This window comes from Pongo pygmaeus, chromosome 19 (assembly GCF_028885625.2).
Source record: "Pongo pygmaeus isolate AG05252 chromosome 19, NHGRI_mPonPyg2-v2.0_pri, whole genome shotgun sequence".
NCBI lineage: Eukaryota > Metazoa > Chordata > Mammalia > Primates > Hominidae > Pongo > Pongo pygmaeus.
In genome coordinates this window covers 4,237,959-4,264,802 of record NC_072392.2, presented here as the reverse complement: position 1 = coordinate 4,264,802, position 26,844 = coordinate 4,237,959, and the positions used below count along the sequence as shown (strand labels likewise).

The following is a 26,844-nucleotide window of genomic DNA, read 5'->3' as shown; positions in this document are numbered from 1 at the left end:
GATCTCGGCTCACTGCAACCTCTGCCTCCTGAGTTCAAGCGATTCTCAGCCTCAGCCTCCCAAGTAGCTGGGATTACAGGCGCCCACCACCACACTTAGTTAATTTTTGTATTTTTAGTAGAGACGGGGTTTCACCATGTGGGCCAGGCTGGTCTTGAACTCCTGACCTCAAGTGATCCGCCCGCCTCGGCCTCCCAAAGTGCTGGGATTACAGGCGTGAGCCACTGCGCCCGGCCTGATATATGAATTGTATCTCAATAAATCTGTTTTTAAAAACTGCACTACCATATAACCCCAGTTTAATAAAACTATTTTTACCTAACCATAAGCCTGTGAATGTATAGAGAGATACATATACGGAATGATGGTTACCTAATTAAATAACAAATAGAGAAGCAAAAAGGCCAAAATGTGAAGAATTATTTATTCTTGTAGATGAAAACGTGAATAACGGTTATTTTCTTCTCTGTACTTTTCTGCTTTTGCTTTTGTTTTTTTAGTGTCTCCCACATAAAAATATAAAAGTCATTTGATACAACATGATACAGTGAATCGTTGGTCCCACCCTTGACCTCACCACGGTAGCACTGTGCATTCACAGCCTTGATTGATGTGTGGAATGTGTCCAAGCTCGAGCTTCAGGTCTATGCTCATGCCCTTGGTGATCTCATTTGGTCTCATGGCTTTAAATAACCAGCCTAGACCTCTCTCCTGAACTTCAGACACATACATATCCAATTGCTTTTTTTCTTTTTTTTTTGAGATGGAGTCTTGCTCTGTCGCCCAGGCTGGCGTGCAGTGGCGTGATCCTGGCCCACTGCAACCTCCACCTCCCAGGTCCAAGTGATTCTCATGCCTCAGCTTCCTGAGGAGCTGGGACTGCAGACGCCCACCATCACCCCCGGCTAATTTCTATATTTTTAGTAGAGATGGGGTTTCACCATGTTTGCATTGGGCGCCCGGCTCAATTGCCTCTTAATATGTCCAGTTGAGTCCGGGCACAGTGGCTCATGCCTGTAATCCCAGCACTTTGGGAGGCCTAGGCAGGCGGATCACTCAAGCCCAGGAGTTCCAGAGTAGCCTGGGTAACATAGCGAAACCCCGTCTCTACAAAAAAATACAGAAATTAGCTGGGCATGGTGGCTCACACCTGTAGTCCCAGCTACTCAGAAGGCTGAGGTGGGAGGACCCACTTGAGCCCAGAAGGTCCAGGATGCAGTGAGCCGAGATCGCACCACTGCACTCCAGCCTGGGTGACAGAGCAAGAACCTGTCTTAGAAAACAGGTCTGAGGCCGGGCGCAGTGGCTCATGCCTGTAATTCCAGCGCTTTGGGAGGCTGAGGTGGGCAGATCACCTGAGGTCAGGAGTTCGAGACCAACCTGGGCAACATCGTGAAACTCTGTGTCTACCAAAACCACAAAATTAGCTGGGCCTGGTGGTGTGCCCCGTAATCCCAGCTACTTGGGAGGCTGAGGCAGGAGAATCACTTGAACCCAGGAGGCGGAGGTTGCAGTGAGCCAAGATCATGCCATTGCCCTCCAGCCTCAGTGACAAGAGCAAAACTCCATCAAAAAAAAAAACAAGAGAGAGAGAGAGAAAGAGAGAGAGAAAGAAAGAAAAGAGGTCCAGTTGAACGTCCTAAGAAGCACCTCAAATGTAACATGTCTAAAATGGAACTGCTAATCTCTCCCTCCAAAACAAAAACCCCTGCCCCTCCCTCAGTCTTCCCCCACCTACCTGCCCCCCCGCCCCTCAGTAAGCGGCAACTCCATATGCTTCTAGCTGCTCAGGGCAAAAATCTTGGAGCCGCCCTGGACTCCTCCCTTTCTTTCACACCCAGTCTGTCAGGAAACCCTGTTCATTCTACTTCTGAAATATACCCAGAATCTGACCACTTCTCCACACTTCCTCCATAGCTACCCTGGTCCAAGCCATCACTATGTCCTGCCTATATTACTACAAATCCTCTGGAGTGATTTCCCTGTTTCTGCCTTTGTCCTCTTTCTATTTTTTTAATTTATTTTTTATTTGTTTTTTTAATTTCTTCTGTCTATGTTGCCCAGGCTGGTCTCAAACTCCTGAGCTTAAGCTCAAGCGATTCTCCCACCTCCGCTGCCCAAAGTGCTAGGATGACAGGTGTGTGCCTCCATGCCCAGCCTGTCCTCTTTCATTGTATTCTCAACGTGGCAGCCAGAGAGCCTGTTAAACCACGTGGTCTATAAGCTACAAAATGGCCCCAAATTAATCAGGCCTCTTGACAATTCACGCTTTGTATGAAGTCCCCTGCCGTGGTAAACTTGGGCTGGCCTTATACCTTGCTTTGGCCAACAAAATCAGGTGGAAGTAGCCAGGCGCCGTCGCCCATGCCTATAATCCCAGCACTCTGGGAGGCCGAGGCAAGTGGACCATTTTAGGTCAGGAGTTCGAGACCACCCTGGCCGACCAACATGGTGAAACCCCCCTCTCTACTAAAAATACAAAAATTAGCCGGTTGTGGTGGCAGGTGTCTGTAATCCCAGCTACTCTGGAGGCTGAGGCAGGAGAATCGCTTGAATTCAGGAGGCAGAGGTTGCAGTGAGCCGAGATCACACCACTGCACTCCAGCCTGGGCGACAGCGTGAGATTCTGTCATAAATAAATAAATTAATTAAATTAAATTAAATAAATCAGGTGGAAGTGATGTTTTTCAAGTTCCTGGCCTGGGGCTTAACAGACTTTGCAACTTCCACTTTTGCTACCTTAGAGCATTGCCCTGAGATGGTCATATAAGGAAGCTGGTCTAGCCTAGGGGAGGGTGAGCAGCCACACGGAGAAGGATGAAGGGGACCCAGGGGACAGCCAGAGGTGAGTAAGGTCAGTGTGGACATTCCAGTGCAGTAATCGTCCAGATGAAAGCAGCCACATGAGCGGACACAGGCAAACCAGCGGAAGAACCATCCGGCCAGGCCACAGAATCAGAAATAATTGGGCATTGTTTTAAGCCATGAAGTTTTGGGGTGATTTTTTTTGCAGCAGTAGACACCGGATACAACCCCTAAGTCAGATCCTCTCACCTCTGCGCTGGACAGTCTGGTGGCTTCCAATGTCAGTGACACGGGAAGCCAGAGTGAATCTATGTACAAGGCCCTCCATAATCCGCACCCTCACTCTGCCATCACCGTGACCTCTGACTTCATCGCCTCTACTGCTCCCTGGCTGACCCCATTCCAGCCACATTTCCCCAACACACCAGCCATGCATTCTCCCTCAGGGCCTCCGCACAGGCTGCCCTCCGCATGGACAGCGCTTCCCCACTCCAGCCCACACCCACATGGCTCCTTCCCACACCTGCTTCTGGAGTGTCACCGTCTCATCCAGGCCTCCCCTGGCCCCTTGCATTGCCCCTGTCGCTCTCTTTGTCCCCTTTCCCTGCTGTTGCTCTCCACAGAACTCATCCCCATCTAACATACTATAGTGTTTGTTTGTTTATTTATTGAGAGGGAGTCTTGCTCTGTCACCAGGCTGGAGTGCAATGGCGCGATCTCGGTTCACTGCAACCTCCTCTTCCCATGTTCCAGCGATTCTCCTGCCTCAGCCTCCCGAGTAGCTGGGATTACAGGTGCCCACCACCACACCCGGCTAATTTTTGTATTTTTAGTAGAGGCAGGGTTTCACCATGTTGGCCAGGCTGGTTTTGAACTCCTGACCTCAAGTGATCTGCCTGCCTTGGCCTCCTAAAGTGCTGGGGTTACAGGTGTAAGCCACTGTGCCTGGCCTTTTTTTTTTTTTTTTTTTAAGACAGAGTCTTGTTCTGTCACCCAGGCTAGAGTGCAAAGGCGCGATCTCAGCTCACTGCAACCTCTGCCTCCCGGGCTCAAGCGATTCTCCTGCCTCAGCCTCCCGAATAGCTGGGATTACAGGCACGCGCCACCATGCCCAGCTAATTTTTGTATTTTTAGTAGAGGCAGGGTTTCACCATGTTGTCCAGGCTGGTCTCAAGCCCCTGACCTCGTGATCTGCCCATCTCGGCCTCCCGAAGTGCTGGGATTACAGGCATGAGCTACCGTGCCTGGCCTATGGCGTTGATTTTCCATGTTTATTGTATTACACACACATACTTTTGCCTGCTTTGTTCATGCTGTACCCCAGTGCCTGGAACAGTGTCTGGGAAAGAGGAGGTGCTGGGGAAAGATTTCATACGTGAGTGGACGTTGCTGCTTTTCCTGGTGGAGACCTGCGTCTCAACCACCTGGTCATGGCCATAGGCTTGGCCCTTTGAGAACTCAAGCACACCTGCTCCCTCAGCCCATGAGGCCAAGCGGGGGTGTGAGGGTGAGCACTCGAGTCCAGGTTTCTCACCATAAGACCGAAAGAGCAGCATGGAACTAGAGACCCACCCTGGTGGGCTTCGCCACTGTGCACACAAACACTTTCCCGTGCAATGTCAGATGTCAGCAGGGCCCAGGGGACAGGAGAGAAGGAAACCCTGGGGCATGATGGGAGATTGCATTTTCCAAAGACAGTCACTGCAATATTTCCAGTTCCACAAGTTCTTTCAGATCACTGATACTCTCATCAAAACATAGAGTCCATTTCTTTTTTTTTTTTTTTTTTGAAATGGAGTCTCACTCCCTCACCCAGGCTGGAGCACATTGGTGGCGATCCCGCCTCCCTGCAACCTCCGCCTCCTGCGTTCAAGTGATTCTCCCTCCTCAGCCTTCCAAGTAGCTGGGATTACAGGCACCTACCATCATGCCAGGCTAATTTTTGTATTTTTGTAGAGTTGGGGTTTTGCCATGTTGGCTAAGCTGGCCTTGAACACCTCATCTCAGGTAATCCTCCCGCCTTGGCCTCCCAAAGTGCTGGGATCACAGGTGTGAACCACTGCACATGGCCTAGAGTCCATTTCTTTGCCCCACTAATCTGAGCAGAAAGTTGTGCTCAGGTAAAAAAAAAAAAAAAAAATAGAATGCAGAGAATGCAAGCTACATTCATGGTAACTTTCAAGGGTAGGTCATAAAAGGCAGCACAGTTCTACCTGGCCCGCTATCTCAGAACATTAGTCCTTGTTTAAGCCGGCCACCATGCTGTGAGGAAGCACAGACCGCACGGAGAGGCCACAGACAGGTGTACCAGCCAATGCTAAGGTCTCAGTCAACAGCTGAATGGACTGCCAGGCAGGCCCCACCCCTTTGATGATCCAGCCCTTCACCCTTATCCAGCCTAGCTAACACCAAGTGGAAAAGAGATGTCATCCCCTCTTGCTCTCAAGCCCGGCCCAAACTGCAAATTTGTGAGCAAAATAAATGTTTTTGTTGTTTTAAGCCATTAAGTTTTGTTACATATGCATAGTAATTAGAACAGGCTCAGCTGGGCGCGGTGGCTCACGCCTGTAATCCCAGCACTTTGGGAGGCTGAGGCGGGTGGATCACCTGAGGTCAGGAGTTGGAGATCAGCCTGACCAACATGGTGAAACCCCATCTCTACTTAAAAATACCAAAAATCAGCCAGGCATAGTGGTGGGTGCCTGTAATCCCAGCTACTCAGGAGGTTGAGACAGGAGAATTGCTTGAACCTGGGAGGCGGAGGTTGCAGTGAGCCGAGATTGCGCCACTGCACTCCAGCCTGGTCAACAAGAGCAAAACTCTGTCTCAAAAAAAAAAAAAAAAAAAAAAAAAGAACAGGCTCAAAAGTTCGCTTATCTCTTTAATGAAGCCGAGAGGTAAAGAGTAGCACTCCCATTTTCTTGCTAAGAAAATTGAGGCTCAGCAAGGTCAAGATCTTGCCCTAGGTCACACAAGTCACACAACTGGTAAGGAAAGAAGAAGGAATGATGGCCAGGTCTTTCAGACAGCTCATGGCATGCTCCCTCCCATGCCTCACTCCTGCCTCTCCACCTCGACCACAAAGCCCACCTAAGGGGGAACAGCCGACGTTCAGCCACATCCTCCAGCCATCAGGTCAGTGACAGTGGAGGCCCTGCTTTGGGGGCAGTCCCTCCTCTGAGCACAAACCCCTTCTCCTCTGAAGGGCAGCAGCTCTGGGAAGAAGGCCAAGGAAGGTGGTATAAGCCAAGACCTGCTGTGTGCGTGTCTGGACCCTAATTAACAGCCGAGAAGTCCACTTCCCTTGCCAAGAGGACTGGAAAGATGGAAGAGATGGAACCCTCTGTTTCTGTAGGTGGCCACAGGACATGGGCTCCCCCAGGGAAGGCCCCAGACCAGACTTTATATTCTCAGAAAAGCTCATTTCCATGAAACAAGCAGCATGATTTGGCCCCTGCTTCAGGAAATCTGGGAACAGACACACAGTGCCACCAAAAATCATCCTGCCCACACAATGCAGTTACAGGCACAAAAGTAGCAGGAGAAAAGCTATACTTAGCTGCAGGCACACATGTGCACACAGGCACATCCCACGCAGTTATCTGCATGTCCTGAGGTGGGTGTGCACGCTCGTGCACAGACAAGTGTACAAAACAGCACACATCGACACACTCATACACACCATGCACACACATACACACAAATTAAAATAGATATATTTGTACATACAGTATACATTTAGCATGTATATTCATTCATGCTAAATGTATATTGTATGTACAAGTATATATATATATTTTTTCGAGATGGAGTCTCACTGTCGCCCCGGCTGGAGTGCAGTGGCATGATTTTGGCTCACTGCAACCTCCACCTCCCGGGTTCAAGCGATTCTCCTATCTCAGCCTCCAAAGTAGCTAGGATTAAAGGCGCACACCACCACGCCCAGCTAAATTTTTAATATATTTTTAGTGGGACAGGGGCATGGGAGAGAGCATGTTGGCCAGGCTGGTCTCGAACTCATGACCTCAAGTGATTCGCCCACCTTGACCTCCCGAAGTGCTGGGATTACAGGCATGAGTCATCACGCCTGGCTAGTATATTCAGGTTTGGTTTTTTTTTTTTTTTGAGACAGAGTCTTGCTTTGTTGCCCAGGCTAGAGTGCAGTGGCGCAATCTTGGCTTACTGCAACCTCCACCTCCTGAGCTCAAGCGATTCTCCTGCCCCAGCCTCCTGAGTAGCTGGGATTACAGACGCCACCACCAGGCCCGGCTAATTTCTGTATTTCCAGTAGAGAAGGGGTTTCACCGTGTTGACCAGGCTGGTCTTGAACTCATAATGTCAAGTGATCCACCCGCCTTGGCCTCCCAAAGTGCTGGGATCACAGGCGTGAGCCACTACGCCCGGCCAGTATATTCATTTTAATGTATACACACAAGAATGGACATATACACACTCATATTAGATGTATGCACACACTAACACACATGCCCACCTTCCCATGGGCCCTTCCCAAGAAGAGTTTGGAGCCTGTCTCCCCAGGACTTACTCCTTCAACAGCAGAAATCATGCAGGAAGGACTTTGGTTCCTGCAATCTGAGAAGTGAAGGGATGGATGGATGGATGGATGGATGGATGGATGGATAGATTGGTGGGTGGGTGGGTGGGTGGATGGATGGATGGATGGATGGATTGGTGGATGGATGGATTGGTTGGTGGGTGGATGGATGGATGGATGGATGGATGGATGGATGGATGGATGGATGGATTGGTGAATGGATGGATGGATGGATGGATAGATTGGTGGGTGGATGGATGGATGGATAGATTGGTGGGTGGGTGGGTGGATGGATGGATGGATGGATGAATGGATGGATGGATTGGTGGATGGATGGATTGGTTGGTGGGTGGGTGGATGGATGGATTGGTGAATGGATGAATGGATGGATGGATGGATGGATGGATGGATTGGTGAATGGATGGATGGATGGATGGATAGATTGGTGGGTGGGTGGATGCATGGATGGATGGATGGATGGATGGATGGATGGATGGATGGATTGGTGAATGGATGGATGGATGGATGGATAGATTGGTGGGTGGGTGGATGCATGGATGGATGGATGGATGGATGGATGGATGGATGGATGGATTGGTGGATGGATGGATTGGTGGGTGGGTGGGTGGATGGATGGATGGATGGATGGATGGATGGATGGATGGATGGATTGGTGGATGGATGGATGGATGGATGGATGGATGGATGGATGAATGGATTGGTGGGTAGGTGGATGGATGGATGGATGGATGGATTGGTGGGTGGGTGGGTGGACGGACGGATGGATGGATTGGTGGATGGGTGGATGGATGGATGGATGGACGGATTGGTGGATGGATGGATGGATGGATGGATGGATGGATGGATTGGTGGGTGGATGGATTGGTGGGTAGATGGATGGATGGATGGATGGTTGGATTGGTGGATGGATGGACGGACGGATGGATTGGTGGGTGGATGGATGGATGGATTGGTGGATGGATTGGTGGATGGATGGATGGATGGATGGACGGATGGATGGATGAATGGATAGATTGGTGGGTGAGTGGATGGATGGATGGATGGATGGATGGATTGGTGGATAGATGAATGGATGGATAGATTGGTGGATGAATAGAAGAATGGATGGGTGGATGGATAGATTGGTGGATGGATGGATGGATGGATGGATGGATTGGTGAATGGGTGGATGGATGAGTAGAAGAAAGTAAGGTGACATCATATTTTGAAGCCCAACAGAAGCCAATTCCTCAGCACCCTCTGGACACCCATACTAATGCTGACTCCTTTCGCTCCCCAAAAATCTTCTCACCCTTTGAAGTTTTAGGGATGATTCCATATCCCCTGGACTTCCAACTCCTCTATCCAACTGTCTACTAACACCTCCACTTGGATATCAACCTCCCCCGACAAACTCAGAATGTATAAACCCAAGCTGTTGACCTTCCCCAAAACACTTGCTGCTCCAGCTCACTTTCCTGCCTCAATTAATGGGCCCTCCCTGGTTCCAGCTGCTCATGCCAATACCTGGAACTCACCTCTGACTCTTCTTTCATACCCCTTCTGGAATTCATCAGGAAATTCTGATAGCTCTACCTTTAAAATACATATGTAATCCAACTGCCTCTCACAATCTCCTTGTTGCCACTCTGGTTCAAACCCCATCATCTCACCTGCATCCTAGCAACAGCCTCCTCACTCCTCTCTGCTTCTGTCCTTGCCCCCAGGTCTATTCTCAACAGAGTAGCCAGAGTGATTCTACTCAGCATAAGCCAGCCAGATGGGGTGGCTCACTCCTATAATCCTAACGCTCAGGGAGGCTGAGGCAGGAGGATTGCTTGAAGCCAGGAGCTCAAGCCTGGGAAAAAAAGCAAGACCCTGTCTCAAAAAAAAAAAAAAAAGAAAAGAAAAGAAAAGAAAAAAAAGCAAATAGTAGAAAAAAATCGATGAAACCAAAAGTTGATTCTTCAAAGAGATCAGCAAGATAGACAAACCTTTAGACAAACCGACCGAGAAAAAAAGACTCAAATTACTAAAATTAGGAATGAAAGGGGGGACACTACTACTCACCTTACAGAAATTAAAAGAATTAGAAGGAACTGTTATATAAACTATTGTGTGCCAACCTAGAATAAATGTACAAATTCCTAAAAAGATACAAACTACTGAAACAACTCAAGAAGAAACAGAAAATTTGAATTGACCTATAACGAGTAAATATTGAGTTAGCAATCACAAAACTTTCCACAAACAGAAGCCCAGAACCAGATGGCTTTGCTGGTGACTTCTTCCAAATGTTTAAAGATAAATTAACAAATTCTTCATGAAGTCATCCAAAAAACAGAAGAGGAAGGAACACTTGCCAACTCATTACAAGGCCACTACCCTGATACCAAAACCAGATGAAGACACCACAAGAAAACTGCAGACCAATATCTCTTATGAATGTATGTGCAAAAATCCTCAACAAAATACTATGAACTCAAATCCAGCAATTTAGCCAGGTGCGGTGGCTCACACCTGTAATCCCAGCACTTTGGGAGGCTGATGCAGGCGGATCATGAGGTCAGGAGATTGAGACCATCTTTGCTAACATGGTGAAACCCTGTCTCTACTAAAAAAAAATATATATATACAAAAAATTAGCCAGGCGTGGTGGCAGGCGCCTGTAGTCCCAGCTACTTGGGAGGCTGAGGCAGGAGAATGGTGTGAACCTGGGAGGTGGAGCTTGCAGTGAGCCAAGATCACGCCACTGCACTCCAGCCTGGGCCACAGAGCGAGACTCTGTCTCAAAAAAAAAAAAAAAAAATCCAGCAATACATAAAAATGACTACCCACCATGACCATGGTGAGCATATCCCAGGAATGCAAGGTTGGTTAAACATATAAATATCAGTCAATGTAATAAACTGTAGAAATTGAATAAAGGACAAAACTACATGATCATTTCAATAGATACGGAAGACAAAAGCCAGATGTCCCACTTCTTAGAACAAAACTCTATCTCACCTGATGCCCACAATATCCTACATGATCTGGCACCCATCATCTCTCTGTCCTCACCTCCCTCTCCCACTTCTCTCTCTGCACTAATCACAGTAGCCACCTTGTTGTTATTCAAACCCATCGGGTACACTCCTGACTCAGGGCCTTCACAGTTGCTATTCCCTCTACCTGGAACACTGTTCCCCCGAATATCCACACAATTCACTACTTCACCCCCTACAGGTCTTTATTCAACAATTACCTTCTCAGTGAGGCCTCTCTGGCCACCCTACAAAAAATTGCTACCCTCTCCTCCCAATACTCACACTCTCCCTATTTCCTTCCTGACAATACTTCTCTCCTAAGCCTTTATTATTATCTGAAATACTCTGAATTTTACAATAAAATTCACAATACTTATGTATCTTGCTTGTTATCTATCTCCCCCAACTAGAATGTAAGTTCCCTCAGGACAGAGACATTTTTATCTGTTTTATTCACTGCTATAGCTATGGCATTTGTTTATTCATTTATTTATTTATTTAGAGATGGAGTCTCGTTCTGTCGCCCAGGCTGGAGTGCAGTGGTGCAATCTCGGCTCACTGCAACCTCTGCCTCCTGGGTTCAAGTAATTCTCCTGCCTCAGCCTCCCGAGTAGCTGAGACCACAGGCTCACACCACCATGCCCAGCTAATTTTTTGTATTTTTAGTAGAGACAGCGTTTTGCTGTGTTGCCCAGGCTGGTCTTGAACTCCTGACCTCAGGTGATCCGCCTGCCTCGGCCTCCCAAAGTGCTGGGATTACAGGTATGAACCACTGCACCCAGCCGCCTATATCTACAGCATTTAAACTAGTATGCCACTTAATTGACAATCAATAAATATTGGTTGAGTAAACAAATAAATACAGTTTGTCACTCGACTCTTCACTCAGCCAGCAGTGACTTACCTCACCCACCCGTCCATGTGCCTGACACTGTGCTTCAAGCTGGAGTGCAGAGAAAGATTAGAACCAGACCTGGACCCTGCTAAAACTCACAGACAGGGCTGGGAGAGGAGTCGAAACGTACGTAACTGAGACCCCAGAAAGACAACGCTGCGCGCACTAAGGGAGAGAGGGTCACGCCCAGCAACCAGGGAGGAATCCATGGAGAGACGGTGGTAAGCTGGCCCTTGAAGGCCTAGAATGCTTTGGACACATGGAGAAGGGAGTGAGGATGGGTAAAGAGAGGGAGAGGGGAGGCATGACTAGGGAATCAAGAGGGGGCCTGCATGGCAGGACTTCAGTGGAGGAATAAGGTTCCTAAGGTTATCAGAGAAGCTCATGAGGGTCTTTAAATGCCGGGATAAGGGGCTGGGCCTAGTTCCAGAGGCACCAGGGAGCCATGTAAGGCTTTTGAGCAGGGAAGGGTGGTGGTGTCAGAAAGCTCACTCTGTAAGCCAGGCACAGTGACACATGCCTGTAATTCCAGCTACTCGGGAGGCAGTGTGGGCAGAATCACTTGAGGCCAGGAGTTCAAGACCAGCCTGGGCAACACAGGGAGACCCTGTCTGGAGGGAAGGAAGGAAGGGAAGGAAAAGAGAAAAGAAGAAAGAAAGAAAGAAAGAGAGAGAGACAGACAGAGAGAGACAGAGAGAGAGAGAGAGAGAGAGAGGAAGGAAGGAAGGAAGGGAAAAGAAGGAAGGAAGGAGAAAAGGAAAGAAAATGGAAAGAAAGAAAGGGAGGGAGGGAGAGAGAGAGGGAGAGGAAGGAAGGAAGGGAGAGAGGGAGGGAGGGAAAGAAAAGAAAAGAAAGAGAGAAAAAGCAAGCAAGCTAGCTAGCTCACTCTGGCAGTGTGTGAAGAACAGAAGAACAGATTGTAGTGGGTGAGCAGGAAGACAAGGAGACCAGGAAGGTGGCTTCTAGAACAGTTCTGGAGAAAGACAGCAAGGCATGAGCCAGGGAAGGGCAGAGAGGACGGAGAGGAGAGGGTAGGCCTGGGAGAGGTCAAGGGCTTTGTGACTGACAGTTGTTGGGGAGGAAGAACTGGAGCCTGAATCTCAGGTCAGAACATCCGAGCATTCTACGGAGGCACAGACAGAGTCACGGGGTGGGGGTGGAGGCGGGATGGCAGCACCTCTGGAGGGTTAGAGTTCTGGCTGCAGAGGCTCAGCGTCGGTGGGTAACCATGCCAGACCCAGCAGCTTCCCAGCACCAGAGGATGGACGCACTCTGGCCCTGCCCGCCTTTCTGCCCCTCAGCCCCAACGCCCAGGGCAGGCCTAAAGAAGAGTTTCTCCAGCTGGCTTTGGCAGCCAAGACGCAATGTCATTTCTAGATGAGCCAACCAGCTCTGGAGATGCGCCAGGCTGCAGGGTGCAGGGGGTGGAGGTGGGGGCAGCTGTGTCCTCGAAACACAGCCAACGAGCACCTCCCAGAACCAACCAAGACAGTGGCAGAAGTAGGGCTGGCGGGGGGTCCCCAGACCCAGCTGGCTGGTACAGGGACAGCTTTGATGGGGCCTCCATCTGCCTGGGCCTCAGCTTCCCTGCGAGGTCAGGCCCCACCAGCCCCCATCAGCTCCCACCAGCCAGAAGTGATGGTCCCCTCCCTTCAGTCAATAAGCATTAAGGGATTTACTAGTGCCTGGGGTGTGCCCAGCTCTGTTTCTGGATCAGTGCACTATGAAGGACACAGACTTTGGAGGCGTCACAGCCAAGTTGGAGGTTGATTGTCGGTTTGTTTTGAGACAGGGTCCTATTCTGTCACCCAGGCTGGACTGCAGTGGCATGATCAGAGCTCACTGCAGCCTCTATCACTTGGGCTCAAACAATCCTCCAGCCTCAGCCTCCCCAGTAGCTGGGACTACAGGCATGTGCCACCATGCCCAACTAATTTTTTAATTTTTTGTAGAGACAGGGTCTTGCTATGTTGTCCAGGCTGGTCTCTAACTCCTGAGCTCAAGTGATCCTCTCACTTTGGCCTCCCAAAATACTGGGATTCCAGACGTCAGCCACTGCACCCAGCCAGGTGTTGGAGTTTTGTCTGTCTCACTATTCACCTGATTCTATCTGTGGGCTTCAGTTTTCCAACCTGTCAAATGGCATAAGAAAAAACCTTCCAGGCTGGGCGTGGTAGATCATGCCTGTAATCTCAGCACCCTGGGAGGCTGAGGTAGGCAGATCACTTGAGGTCAGGAGTTCGAGACCAGCCTGGTCAAAATGGTGAAACACCATCTCTACTAAAAATACAAAAATTAGCCGGGTGTGGTGGCATGGGCCTGTAATCCCAGCTACTCAGGAGGCTGAGACAGGAGAATCACTTGAACCTGGGAGGCAGAGGTTGCAGTGAGCTGAGATCGCTCCACTGCACTCCAGCCTGGGCGACAGATTGATACCCTGTCTCAAAAAAAAAAAAAAAAAAAACACAAAAACAAAACAAAAAAAACACAACAATTAGTGGCATGCACCTATAATCCCAGCTGCTGGGGAGGCTGAGGCAGGAGAATCGCTTGAACCTGAGAGGTAGAGGTTGCAGTGAGTCTAGATCGTGCCACTGTACTCCAGCCTGGGCAATAGAGACTCCATCTCAAAAAATAAAATAAAATAAAATATGAAAAGAAAAAACCTTCCCCACAAAAATGTCAGTCGCGAGGACTAAATAAGAGCATGTGCAGAAGAGAATGACAAGACTTTCTAGTCTTCAGGAATTTCCGCAGAGACCCAAGGCTGAGAACAAGGGATGAGCAGCGCCCACACCTCAAGAGAGGTGCCAGCACACCTTCAGGACTTGGTGGGAGAACAGAGCTATCCCATTTGCCTCCCCCCCGCCCGCCCCCTTGCATAGAAGTCACGCTCAGGGGAAGATTTATTGAAAGAGTTCTACTCTTGACCAGGCACGGTGGCTCACGCCTGTAATCCCAGCACTTTGGGAGGCTGAGATGGGCGGATCACTTGAGGACAGGAGTTTGAGACCAGACTGGGCAATATGGCGAAACCCCATCTCGACTAAAAATACAAAAATTAGCCGGGTGTGGTGGTGCACGCCTGTAGTCCCAGCTGTTCAGGAGGCTGAGGCAAGAGGATTGCTTGAGTCCAGGAGTTCAAGACCAGCCTGAGCAACATAGTGAGAGCCCCCATCTCTAAAAAAGTTAATAAATAAAGAATAAAGAGTTCTACTCTTAAGCTGAGTTAGGGGCTTCAGGTGACACTCACCCCCCACAGAGGGCAGTGCTTGCCAGGAAGGAAGCTGGCCTTTTCTCCCTGGCTGGACGCCGGCTAAATGCTGAGCCTTCTATGCCAGGACAGCCTGAGGGGCGTGCACAGAAGACGTCTTCAGGACACTCAGACGCATGTCATCTGGCATTTGGGGAGAATGGACCCTGGGCCCTGACTCCGCCCAGGGAAGTATGCGGGTGGGGATGCCAGATGGAGTAGTCTGCAGTGTCGTGGGAGGGGAGAGGGCTGCAGTGGGGGAAGCCTCCCTTCCCGACCTCTTACAGGGCTCAGATGGATACCGCGGAGGGAGACACGGTGCTCATGAGAGGGGGCCCCTTGCAGGATTGCCTACCCGGGCAAGACGGCCTGGCTGGAAAGGTAACCCTTGCATCAAGGAATTGGGCAAAGCAAAAACCGGGGCCAGAGACCCCAAAACGCCCACAAAGTGCCCCCCCACACCCCGCCTCTGGGCATCTGCCATATGGAGGGCACTGACAGTCAGCAGAAACAGCTCCAGACACAGGCAATACTTGGCCTGTTCTCAGTCATCCTTCCTTGCTTGCTCATCTCTGGAGAGGACAGAATCGCAAGGGGAGGGGAGATGTCAGGGATGTGGGGTGGAAGATGCAACAAGAACAAAACTGGACTACAGCCCCGCCTCTTCCCAAGGCAGTTTTCTGGTCCTAATAGAAGCTTTGTTTGGGGCTGGGTGTGGTGGCTCACATCTGTAATCCCAGCACTTTGGGAGGCCGAGACAGGCAGATCACCTGAGATCAGGAGTTTGAGACCAGCCTGGCCAACGTGGCGAAACCCCATCTCTATTAAAAATACAAAAATTAGCTGGGCGTGGTGGCTTACACATGTAATCCCAGCTACTTGGGAGGCTAAGGCAGGAGAATGGCTTGAACCCGGGAGGCGGAGGTTACAGTAAGCTGAGATCGCGCCACTGCACTCCAGCCTGGGCAACAGGGTGAGACTCAGTCTCAAAAAAGAGGCAGGGTGCAGTGGCTCACAATTGTAATCCCAGCACTTTGGGAGGCTGAGGTGGGTGGATCACAAGGTCAGGAGTTCAAGACCAGCCTGGCCAACATAGTGAAACCCTGTCTCTACTAAAAATACACAAAAAAATTAGCTGGGCGTGGTGGCGGGGGCCTGTAATCCCAGCTACTTGGGAGGCTGAGTCAGGAGAATCACTTGAACCCAGGAGATGGAGGTTGGTTGCAGTGAGCCAAGATCGTGCCACTGCACTCCAGCCTGGGCGACAGAGCAAGACTCTGTCTCAAAAAAAAAAAAAAAAAGCTTTATTTGGAAGCAGGGCTAAAGTTGTTTTGATTTCAATGGGACCAGACTGTTTAGTTCATGCATGTGACTGGAGAAGCGATGGGCTCTGGCCATGGGTGGGCGATGCAGCCAAACTAGTGTGAGGACAATAAAGTTGTGGCTGGTTTACTTTTCCAAAGTCCAGTCTGCTCAGTAAACCTGGTTAACACGTGCAAGCGCATCTGTGCCTGCAGCCACAGGGCCCAGGGCCATGGAGCTGGGAAAGGATGGGAGGTCTAGCCCCTCTGCTTGTGGCTGGGCTGGCGTCGTCTTCCCAGAAGCAGTGGCCCTTTCCCATGTTGGGGGACAGGCAGGGCTGGGGCTTTGGGGAGCCAGGGACACGGCTGCACACAGGGACCCTCTGGCTCTGGTCCCACCCTTTGGGCTCCCTGTCTGTGGACAGGCCCCATAAACCTCGGTGCCTCATGGGACCCAAACAGGTGCTGAGCCCAAGTGGGAACATGAATTCTGGTGTGAGGATAGCGTGGTAGGGGAAGGCTTTTGGAGGAAGCGGACTTGGAGTTGAGTCTTGTAGAAGGAGGATTTCAGGATGCACAAAAGAGGAACTGGTGCTCTTGGTGGAAGAAATGGACGCGTGCAAAGTCTGGGAAGTGTGTGTGCCCACATGGCTGGCATAGCCAGAGTGTGAGGCCCATGAAGGGGTGTGATGGGATGTGGATTTGGAACACTTGTTATTACCATGATTATCGCCCTTAAAGCAGCGTCAACATTGGCCATAACCAGTCTGGGCCTTGCTTCCCTCCTCTGTAACCTGGGGAGAATTGCTCTATTTCTTCTTGCGCCCACAATATGCCCTGGCAATAAATGAGTCCTATTTTCTCAAATGAACACATTAACCCAATGCTCAGAGGACATCTTTTACAGTCAGAAAAGCTCAGGCTCGAATCCCAGTTCTGCCCCTTCCTCACCGTGGAACTCCTGGTAAGCTTCTCTCTCTTTTTTTTCCCCCAAGATGGAGTCTTGCTCCATTGCCCAGGCTGGAGTGCGGTGGCGCAATCTCAGCTCACTGCAACCTCCACCTCCCGGGTTCAAGTGATTCTCCTGCCTCAGCCTCCCAAGCAGCTGGGATTATAGGTGCCTGCCACCATGCCCAGCTAATTTTTTGTATTTTTAGTAGTGACGAGGTTTCACCATATTGGCCAGGCCGGCCTTGACCTCCCAAAGTGCTAGGATTACAGACATGAGCCACCGCGTCCAGCCAAGCTTCTCTTTACTGATCTATAAAATGGGGATAACAAGCTCTACCCAGAAGGAATGATCAACATAATGTACATAAAGGCCGGGCACAGCGTGAGCCTGTGGAAACGGGAGTTCCTCGCCCCCCAAACCTGTCCCCACCTCCACAGAGGCTCTCACTTACATAGGACGCCAGCAGGGTGTTGGGGGCCAGGACGAGAGCCAGGTAGAGGCAGGGGGCTGTGGCAAGCAGGCTGGAGGCGCAGATGAGGGGCTCAGCTCTTGGAATGACTTTCTTGTACCTCCTCGCAGCTTCTGCCCCCAAGATGACCCCAATGATGCCGGTCATGATGGTCAGTGACCCAAAAATCAGGCTGATGGGGAAGAGCACAGAGGGGTTGGTCAGCTGGGTGAGCTCAGCATAGGGACCCTTCAACCTGCTCCCAGCCCCAGGTCTAGCCCCTCGGCTCAAGTGCATGATCTGGTGTCTACAGGGAATATGGCTGTGGGCCCCTGACCTGACCCAGACCTTACCCACCCTCCTCACTGATGATCCCAGGGACCAATATCCCACTGCCCTCCCCCACCTCCTTTTCTCCCTCATCCCCTGTCTCATCCTGGGGATCCCACTGGCCATGTGGGTGATCACCCAGCACCCCAGGTCCCAGCCTGCCTCATCTCCATTGACCCTTACCCTTTCACCCCCCAAAACTGCCCCACTCAAAATCTGAATTCCAGGGTCCCACCCTGGCACCAACCTCCTCTCTTTCCAGCTCCCAGTACTAAGAGGAACGGAGGAAAGTGAACATGTATTTACTGAGCCCCTGTGATACACCCGGCCCTTCTCTGGGCTCTCTACACGCCCTCCCTCCTTGAATCCCATCCTTCCACTCCCTGTCTTTGAACCCCTCTCAGGCAGCCCCTACCTGACTTCCGTCCTTTTCCCACCCACTTTTAGACCCACTTCTACTCTGTTTGGCTTCCCCTTGTACATCCTTCCTGTGGAGACCTGTCCCTCCAAAATAACCTCCACACAGGCTCCCCAAGAGTGCGTTCTGTGGTGGCAGGAGATCTGTGGTGGGAGGAGTTCAAGATCAGAAAGATCTCATCTCTACAAAAAAAAGTTTTTTTTTTTTTTTTTTTGAGATGGAGTCTCGCTCTGTCACCCAGGCTGGAGTGCAGTGGTGCAATCTCGGCTCACTGCAACCTCCGCCTCCCAGGTTCAAGTGATTCTCTTGCCTCAGCCTCCCAAGTAGCTGGAACTACAGGTGCACACCACCATGCCCGGCTAATTTTTTTATTTTTAGTAGAGACGGGGTTTCACCATGCTGGCCAGGCTGGTCTCGAACTCCTGACCTTGTGATCCGCCCGCCTCAGCCTCCCAAAGTGCTGGGATTACAGGCATGAGCCACCGCACCCGGCCTTACAAAAATTTTTAAAATTATCTAGCCTTGGTGGCATGCACCTGTAGTCCCAGCTACTCAGGAGGCTGAGGCGGGAGGATCGCTTGAGCTCAGAAGTTCGAGGCCACAGTGAGCTATGATCATACCACTGCACTCCAGCTTGGGCAACAGAGCAAGAACCTGTCTCTAAAAATAAAATTAAAAACACAGACCTGACCACCTCCTGCCTAAAATTCTCCACCAGCTCTCAGACACCCACTAGATTTGTCTGCAGTTCCATATGGTGTACATTGTTCTTCGTGATATGACTCTGGCTCACATCAAACCCAGGTCCCAGCTCTATTTTCTTCCCCTAAACTAGTTGCTCTCCCCTCCCAACTCCCCACCACATGCTTTCATTCCTCTGCCTGGAACATCCTTCACTAGTTTTTGACCTATCAAACTCCTACTCATCCTTCAAGACCCAGCACAGCCTACTTGGGGATGCCCTTCCTTTGTTCCCTTGCTGATCCCTTCACTCCCATCAGTTCCCACAGCACCTTCTGTGTCTGTCATCAGATTCATTCACTGGCCTGGGAATCCCTAGAGAACAGTAACAGGTTTGGTTTCCTCTCTTGACTGTCTGCTGGAAGCATAGAGCCTGGCACACGAGAGATGTATGTTGAGCAAGTGAACTCATTGATTCCTCCTACAATTCCCAGATGGACAGGTGAGCAAGGTGAGGCTGAGAAAGGTCAAGGCCAAGATTACCCAGCTGGTAAATTACAGACCAGGATTGAATACACATCTTCACCTTCCTGGTCCATTCTGCAACCTCCAGCCCCCTTTTAAAGGAGCTCAAAGGGGACCAGGCGAGGTGGCTTAAGCTTGTAATCCCAGCACTTTGGGAGGCCAAGGTGGGTGGATCACTTGAGGTCAGGAATTCAAGACCAGCCTGGCCAACACAGCAAAACCCCGTCTCTACTAAAAAAAAATTTTAAAAATTTAAAAAATACAAAAATTAGCTGGGAACGGTGGTTGGCACCTGTAATCCCAGCTTACTCGGGAGGTTGAGGCAGGAGAATCACTTGAATCTGGGAGGTGGAGGTTGCAGTGAGCTGAGATCACACCACTGCACTCCAGCCTGGGCAAGAGAGCGAGACTCCGTCTCAAAAACCAAACAAAACAAAACAAATAAAGGAGCTCAAAGGGAACGCTGAGACTGTACCCAGCGTGAACTCTTGAAAACACCAGTCTAACCAGGATCTTTCCAGCCTCTCAGTAGCTCCCTGTTGTCCTCTGAGCAAGCTCCTGACCAGCACTGATGGCTCTGTGGGACTGGTCCACGCTGACTGATGTAGCTTCCCCTCTCTTCTCCCACCCTCACTTTGCACAAATGACTGAGAATTCTCTAAATTCTCTACCAGAAGTACAAAAATTAGCTGGGTGGGGTGGTGTGCACCTGTAGTCCCAGCTACTTAGGAGGCTGAGGCAGGAGAATCGCTTGAACCCAGGAGGCCAAGGTTGCAGTGAGCCGAGATCGTGCCCCTGCACTCCAGCCTAGCAACACAGCAAGACTCTGTCTCAAATTAAAAAAAAAAAAAAAAAAGAAAGAAAAAGAAAAAGAAAAAGAAGAAGAAGTGCTTTCCAAACCTTCCTAGCCTTCCAAGCTGTGCGAGGTCTGGCTCAACCCAGTCAAATGACCCAAATCCCAGATGTATGCTAGCTGCCTCTGAGTCCTGGTCTGAGCTGACCTTGGCAGGTTCTCGAGATATTCATGAGACTTAGGATTGATTACTTAGACAGGCTGCCTGAAAAGGCACCCCCGCCAGCCCCTGAGCGGGAGGTGCAGCCAGAGGACATGCCCCAGCTACCAAGCCCTTCATGTTCTCTCCATCCACACAGGGCCTTCCCAGCATCACAGACTCTCACAGCCAAGAGAGCCCTTAAAGATCTATAAGTTCGGCCGGGTGTGGTGGCTCACGCCTGTAATTCCAGCACTTTGGGAGGCTGAGGTGGGCCAATCATTTGAGGTCATGAGTTTGAGACCAGCCTGCCCAACATGGTGAAACCCCATCTCTACTAAAAATACAAAAAAAAATTAGCCAGGTGTGGTGGCACATGCCTGTAATCTTAGCTACTCGGGAGGCTGAGGTAGGAGAATCACTTGAACCCGGGAGGTGGAGATTGCAGTCGGCCAAGATTGTACCATTGAACTCCAGCCTGGGCAACAAGAGTGAAACTCTGTCTCAAAAGAAATAAAATAAAATAAAAATAGCCAGGCATGGTGGCGTGTACCTGTGGTCCCAGCTACTTGGGAGGCTGAGGTGGGAGGATTGCTAAAGCCTGGGAGGTCGAGGCTGCAGCGAACTGTGTTTGTACCACTGCACTCCGGCCTGGTGACAGAGCAAGACCTTGACTCAAAAAACAAAGAAAGGAAGAGAAGAGAAGAAAAGGAGGGAGGGAGGGAGAGAGAGAGGAAGGAGGGGAGAGGGGTAGGGAGGGAGAGAGAGAGGAAGGAGGGGAGAGGGGTAGGGAGGGAGAGAGAAAGAGAAAAGGAAGGAGAGAAGAGGAGAAGAGGAGAGAAGAGAGAAAAAAGGGAGAAGGAGGAGGAGGAGGAGGGAAGGAGAAGGTAGGCGTAGGTGCAGTCAGCAGAGGACGAGTGTCGCCAAAACCCTGGGGGAGGATGGGGCTCCAGGGAAGAAGACAGCATCCCCAGGAGCCCCCAGGACCCACCAGAACAGGGTCAGAGGGGAGGGGGGGACCGCAAGGAGGCTGAAGAGCAGCCCCTGGAGGCAGGGAAGAGGCCGGGGTGAAGGGTTCCGGGAGGAGGAGGAGAGAAGGAAGGGAGGATTGAAGGATGTCCTTGACTCTGCATCAAGCGGTCACTGGAGCTCTTGGAGAACAGGGTCAAAGGTGATAGGAACAGAAGTGGAGCCCAGCCGGGCAGCAGACAGCCAGGCAGGAAGCGGGAGAGGGCACGCCCTGAGGGCAGAGTGCCCGAGCCTCCCCTCCCAGCAGCCTTCCCACACATGTGAAATCCCAAAACCAGCAAAGTGACGAGGCCTCCCAGGCCCCAGTTTGCCATCTGTAAAATGGGATGCCCTCACAGAAGATGCTACAGGCCCCTCTGAAGGGTGGCTGCCTAAGGCTCCTCTCATCCCACAGCCCCACAGAAGCCTCACCCCCATTTCCCGCCAGTGCCTTCTGGAGCCCACAGCAGCCCCAAGAGTGGAGAGATGGGGAATTCAGCCCAGAGAGGACAAGAGAGCTGGCCATGGCCACCCAGAGTGGCAGAGGCTCAGCCAGAGCCAGAGCCAGGCCTCCTGCTGCCATCTGGGTCCTGAGCTCCACTGTCTTCACACAGCACCACGTGCCCTACCCCAAGAAACTGAATTTTGGAGCTCAGAACCTCAGAACTTCCTCAGCAAGAGCCCCCGAGCTGGGCCAGGTGCCCAGGGCCCCCGGACGCCCTCACCTGTCGGGGTTGCTGCATGGCTCCTGGAAGCAGGGAGGCTGTAGCCCGTGAACCACACGCGCCTCGAATAGAAACTTGGGGGCCCAGAACCCCAGGGCTCCAGTCACAAAGGCCATGGCGGTCACTCCAAGGGTCGACCACACGAAACTCCAGCTGCAAGACGAGGTGCCCCAGCTGGAGTCGGGAGAGGGCTAGGGCTGAAGGGGCCTGTCCACTCCTCCTGGCTCCTGGGCAGTCTAGGAACTTTCCCATCTTGTCTTATTACCTTCAAGATTCCACAGGTAGCATTTGCTACCCGCTCTTTACAGATACGGAAACTGAGACTCCAAAGAAGAAGACACTCATGTTACCCCAAGCTCCAGCCTCCAGATCCTTCCTGGCAGCACCCTGAGCTCCAGCCTCCCCAAGATTTCTGAGACCCTCCCACCCACACATCTTGCCTCTTCCTCCCTCCCTCCTCTCTGCAGGACCAAATCTCCCCATCCTGAGAGGCCCCCATCCAGCATCACATTCTCCAGGAAGCTGTCTCTGCCTGCCCCATCTTCCTCTGAGTCCTCCCGACCGGTTTCTCAGCTCAGTAACAGAATTGGGTCTTGTCCATGCCCTGCCTTGCAGTGAATCACCAGGCCTGGGACCAGCAGTTGACTCCTGCCTGCCTCCCCCAGCATGGCTGGCACAGAGGATCATGCACGCCATGAGGCTTGGAGAGGTGAGTGATGAATTCCCAGCATCCTCCCAGCAACCCGGAGAAGGGGGCAAGGCTAGAGAATTCCATCCATTGAATACAAAGGACATTGAGGCTCTGAGGGCTGGGGTCACTTATGGGCAGGGCAGAGGCAAGGCTGGGGCTCATGCCATCTCCCTCCCACTCAGTCCATATTTCTGTCACATGGCAAGGTGATGGAGGCTGAGCCCTAAGGAAGGGAGAGGCACTTCGGTTGGTAAGTGCAATCTCAGAGGAAGAGGAGAGCTGTGAACACTGGGACAACCAGGGAGGGCTCCCTGGAGGTGGAGAGAGGGGGTCAGTGATGCTGGGGCAGACAAAGGGGTTTTTCTGTGCCTTGCAGGGGGTAGCAGGGACACTCACTTTTTCCCCAGGTATCTGATGTCCTCACACCAGCTGCTCCTGGAGCCTCCCGTGGCCCCCTCCCCCTGTGCCTCGGCAGCTCTGCGGGGTGGGTCTGGAACCAGCAGGATAAGCAGGATCAAGGCCATGGCCTCCAGGCAGGGCATGATCTGGGGACAAGAGGGCCCAGGAAGCTCAGGGCCACATATTATCACAGCCCAAGAGACCCCCGGGGGCAACTGGCCACAGTATCAGCCAGTGGCTGACCTCTGGGGTCCAAGCCCTGGGGGCAGTCAGGGTGACCTGATTCCTGGATGCTGGTACCCACAGAGCAGAACGTACCACTGTTTCTCAGGGCGCTGGTACCCACAGAGCAGAACGTACCACTGTTTCTCAGGGCGCTGGTATCCACAGAGCAGGATGTACCACTGTTTCTCAGCCCTTACCACTGCAGCCTTTCTGGGGAGTGGACTCTCTTTGGGACTTCAAGTAATTCCTGTCTTTCCAGTACAGACACCACTCTTTTGAGGTCAGTGGGCCTGAGATGGTTGAGAACAGGGACCCTCGCTACACTGGCCCTGCCTCCTGAGTACTTGCTGCCCCTAGAGCTGAACTTTCCCTGGCCCAGGCCTCCATCTGCCACACAGTCCTGCCCTGGCATCCTCTCCTAGCGGCCCCTCTGCTCAAACCCCAAGGACGGGGATCTCACTACCCACCTTGGGGCAGCCTTCAAACAGCTGAGACCATGAGAAGGTTTATTCAAGCCAGGTCAGACCTGCCTCCTTGAAGCCCACTCCACCCCCAAGATTCCAAATATGGCTTCAGCACTTCACACGCCAGCTCCCCGGCACTGGGCTGGCTCCGCAGAGGTCTGAGCGCAGCCTGCATTCCCACCAAGCTGCACTCCCAGGGCTGGGCTCAGCACCCTCCACTCTGGAGTTCCTTCCTCTTCAGAATGGTCCCTCTCCGTGCCCACGTTGGAAACACAAGGGCTGCAGCCCCAGCGGGGCCTGCCCGGCATCTTCCTCAGCATCCTGCTCAACTGCTGAGCGAGCCTAGCTGCCAGTCCTCAAGGGCCTACTCTACATCCTGATCCTGCGACTTGGAACTTCCATCTCTCATCTCACTGATCCTCAAGATGCCTTAGGTAGCATTTACTACCCCCGCTTTACCGACAGGCAAACTGAGGCTCTGAAGAAGAAGGTGACCTGCTTGAGACCACACAGCTGGTAAACTAAGCAGCCAGCTTTTGAGCCCAGGGCCACCACTTCCACAACCCATGCTCCCTATGAGGCCCCAAATGTCCAAAGCTGCCAATGCCTGACCACCCCCCTGCCCCCACAATGGCGCCGGGTGCTACGCCAAGTGGCTAAGGTCACCCAAGGCTGGAAAGTCCCTGCCGGTCCAGAGGGAAAGCAGAGGGAAGAAAAGGAAGCTGGACTCACTCGGAGGGCCCAGCGCCAGTTCCCAGTCAGCATCGTCACAGCCGACCCCAGCACGTAGCCCAGACCACTGCAATAGAGGGGCAAGGGCGATGGGCTGTGAGGGGAGGGAGGCGGAAGGCAGACTCCACCGCCAGCCTGACCCAGGGTGCCCCCCCATGCCCCAGGGAGCTGGCTCTCTGCAGGCTCAGAGCTGTTTCACTGAGGAAAGTAAGCCACGTGAGGCCCAGATGTCCACTGCCCTTGGTCAAGTCACCAGTGACCTCTGGCTCCTGGCCCACCCCCAGCGCCACTCTCCCCACCTATGGAAACACATACCCTCCACCCGCCTGCCCAAGGCTGGGCTCTGCTTGAGTCAGGCAAGTTCAGGAAACCTGGGTCAGAGGCCAGGGTCCTGACTGCAAATCCTGCTCTGGCCTAGCCTGTTGTGGGGTGCAGGGCCTGGCCCTAACACGCTTCCTCACCTTACCTCCCAGGGCCGGCCCCTCCCTGGGCGGGCCACACTGCCGCGTGTATGAATCTGTAGGGCACATCCTCATCACCTCTACTCCTCCCCCAGCCCATCAGCTGGTGTCACTGCCCCCGTCTACAGATGAGGAAACTGAGGCTCGGAGAGGCAGACTCACGTGGTGAGGAAGAGGGTAGCACTGGGACTCACATCCCAGCCCTCCTGGTTTGACCTCTCCTACCCACGTCCAGCCCCTGTTCTGACTCCTTTGGACCTGAGTTTACCACCTGGGGAAGCGGACCCATGGGTGATACCAACCTTCCAACGGGGATAAAGATGTAGAAGACGGCCAGCACGCGGGTGCGCTTGTCCCTCACGAAGAGGTCGCCCAGGACGGTGGGCGCGATGGTGGAGTAGCTGGCCGAGCCAGTGCCCACGATGCCCCGGGACAGGAAGAAGAGCCAAGAATACTGGGCGAGCAGGCACAAGACCACAGTGAGTTCCAGAAATCACCCATAGGGCCAGGGACCCGAGGGTTTGTCGGAGGAGCCAAGGGGACCTCGTGACATGGACCCCAGAGTAGGGAGAGGGGATCGGGGCTACAGACACCTCTCCACTCCAGGTTCCCACAGTCACACGTGTGTCCCCTGCAGCCACCACCTGCCCCCCTGCCCAGGGGAGCCCTTTTTCTGGGTCCCACCATTGTTAACCAGGCCAATTCCCCAAGACGGCAGTTGTTACCCCCAGCCCCACCCCCAGCAGAGTCGGGCAGAAATGAAGCTGGTGCGGCAGTGAGAGGTAGGAGAGAGGAGGCCTCCTGTTAAGAAAGTCCACCAGCTTGGCCAGGCGCATTGGCTCACGCCTGTAATCCCAACACTTTGGGAGGCCGAGGCGGGCAGATCACCTGAGGTCGGGAGTTTGAGACCAGCCTGGCCCATGTGGCGAAACCCTGTCTCTATTAAAAAATACAAAAATTAGCTGGGCGTGGTGGCACGCGCCTGGTATCCCAGCTACTCTGGAGGCTGACAGTAGAATCGCTTGAACTCGGGAGGCAGAGTTTGCAGTGAGTCGAGATCGTGCCATTGCACTCTAACCTGGGCAACAAGAGCGAAATTCTGTCTCCAAAAAAAAAAAAAAAAAAAAAAAAGTCCACCAGCTCTGCCCTGTGCAGACTCAGGCTGGAGACTGGAGACTGTGCTCTCACCTCCTCTCCCAGCCCTCAGTGCAATCCCTGATCCAGTCACAGCCGGGAATGGAGCAGAAGTGTCCCCACGCAGCTCTGACAGGGCTGGATCAGGGAAGAAGCAGGTGGGGAAGGGGCCTCAGGGGCCTGGGCAGGGGTATGGACACCTACCCGGGGGGAGATGAAGGAGCTAGAGAGGCCAGCTCCTGACCACAGCAAGATCCCGAAGCTCATGGTGGCCTTGCGGCTATGTCGGTCGCCCAGGTAGCCAAACACAGGTGCAGACAGCAGCAGGCAGCTGACGAAGACTGGAGGAGACACACAGGGGCAGCCTGGATCCCCCCACGACCGTGGCAGGGCAGACGGCCCAGCAGGCCCAGGGAAGGAGCCTGACTCAGATGCCACAAGCTGGCATCTTGGCAGCGGGCCCAGGGTATGAGGAAGAAAAGATAAGGTGAACCTCACAGTGCGTGGCCAACATGCAGCGCCAGCCCAGAGTGTGGAGGCCTGAATCTGGCCCCAAACCCAAAGCCCAGCTCTGCCACTTGCTCTGAGTGTCACCCCAACACTGGAGAGGTCACCATCCCCTCCCAGGATGGTGAAGGTGAGATGGGAAGTGAATGTGGAGTGTCAGGCATGGAGCAGATGCCAGTTTCCTGGCTTTACAAACACACATGACCCCTGTGAGCCTGGATATGGGGACAGGTCTGATTTTTCATTCTTGCACCTACTGGGGCAACAGGGAGCTGGGAAAGAGGGAAGTCAGCCTGGGCCTACTCCGAGCAGCA

At 52.3% G+C, this 26,844-nt stretch overlaps 1 protein-coding gene across 1 annotated transcript in view; it reads right to left on the bottom strand.

The window, feature by feature from the left end:
* Nucleotides 1-26,844, bottom strand: part of SPNS3 (SPNS lysolipid transporter 3, sphingosine-1-phosphate (putative)) — a 55,663-nt gene that overhangs the window by 17,825 nt on the left and 10,994 nt on the right. The window contains exons 3-8 of the mRNA XM_054459327.2: nt 26,228-26,364; nt 25,192-25,343; nt 24,429-24,495; nt 23,005-23,153; nt 21,918-22,070; nt 17,242-17,431 (exon numbers count right to left, since the gene is read on the bottom strand). Of these exons, the coding sequence (XP_054315302.2) occupies nt 17,242-17,431; nt 21,918-22,070; nt 23,005-23,153; nt 24,429-24,495; nt 25,192-25,343; nt 26,228-26,364 (848 nt within the window). The remainder of the gene's footprint in view (nt 1-17,241; nt 17,432-21,917; nt 22,071-23,004; nt 23,154-24,428; nt 24,496-25,191; nt 25,344-26,227; nt 26,365-26,844) is intronic.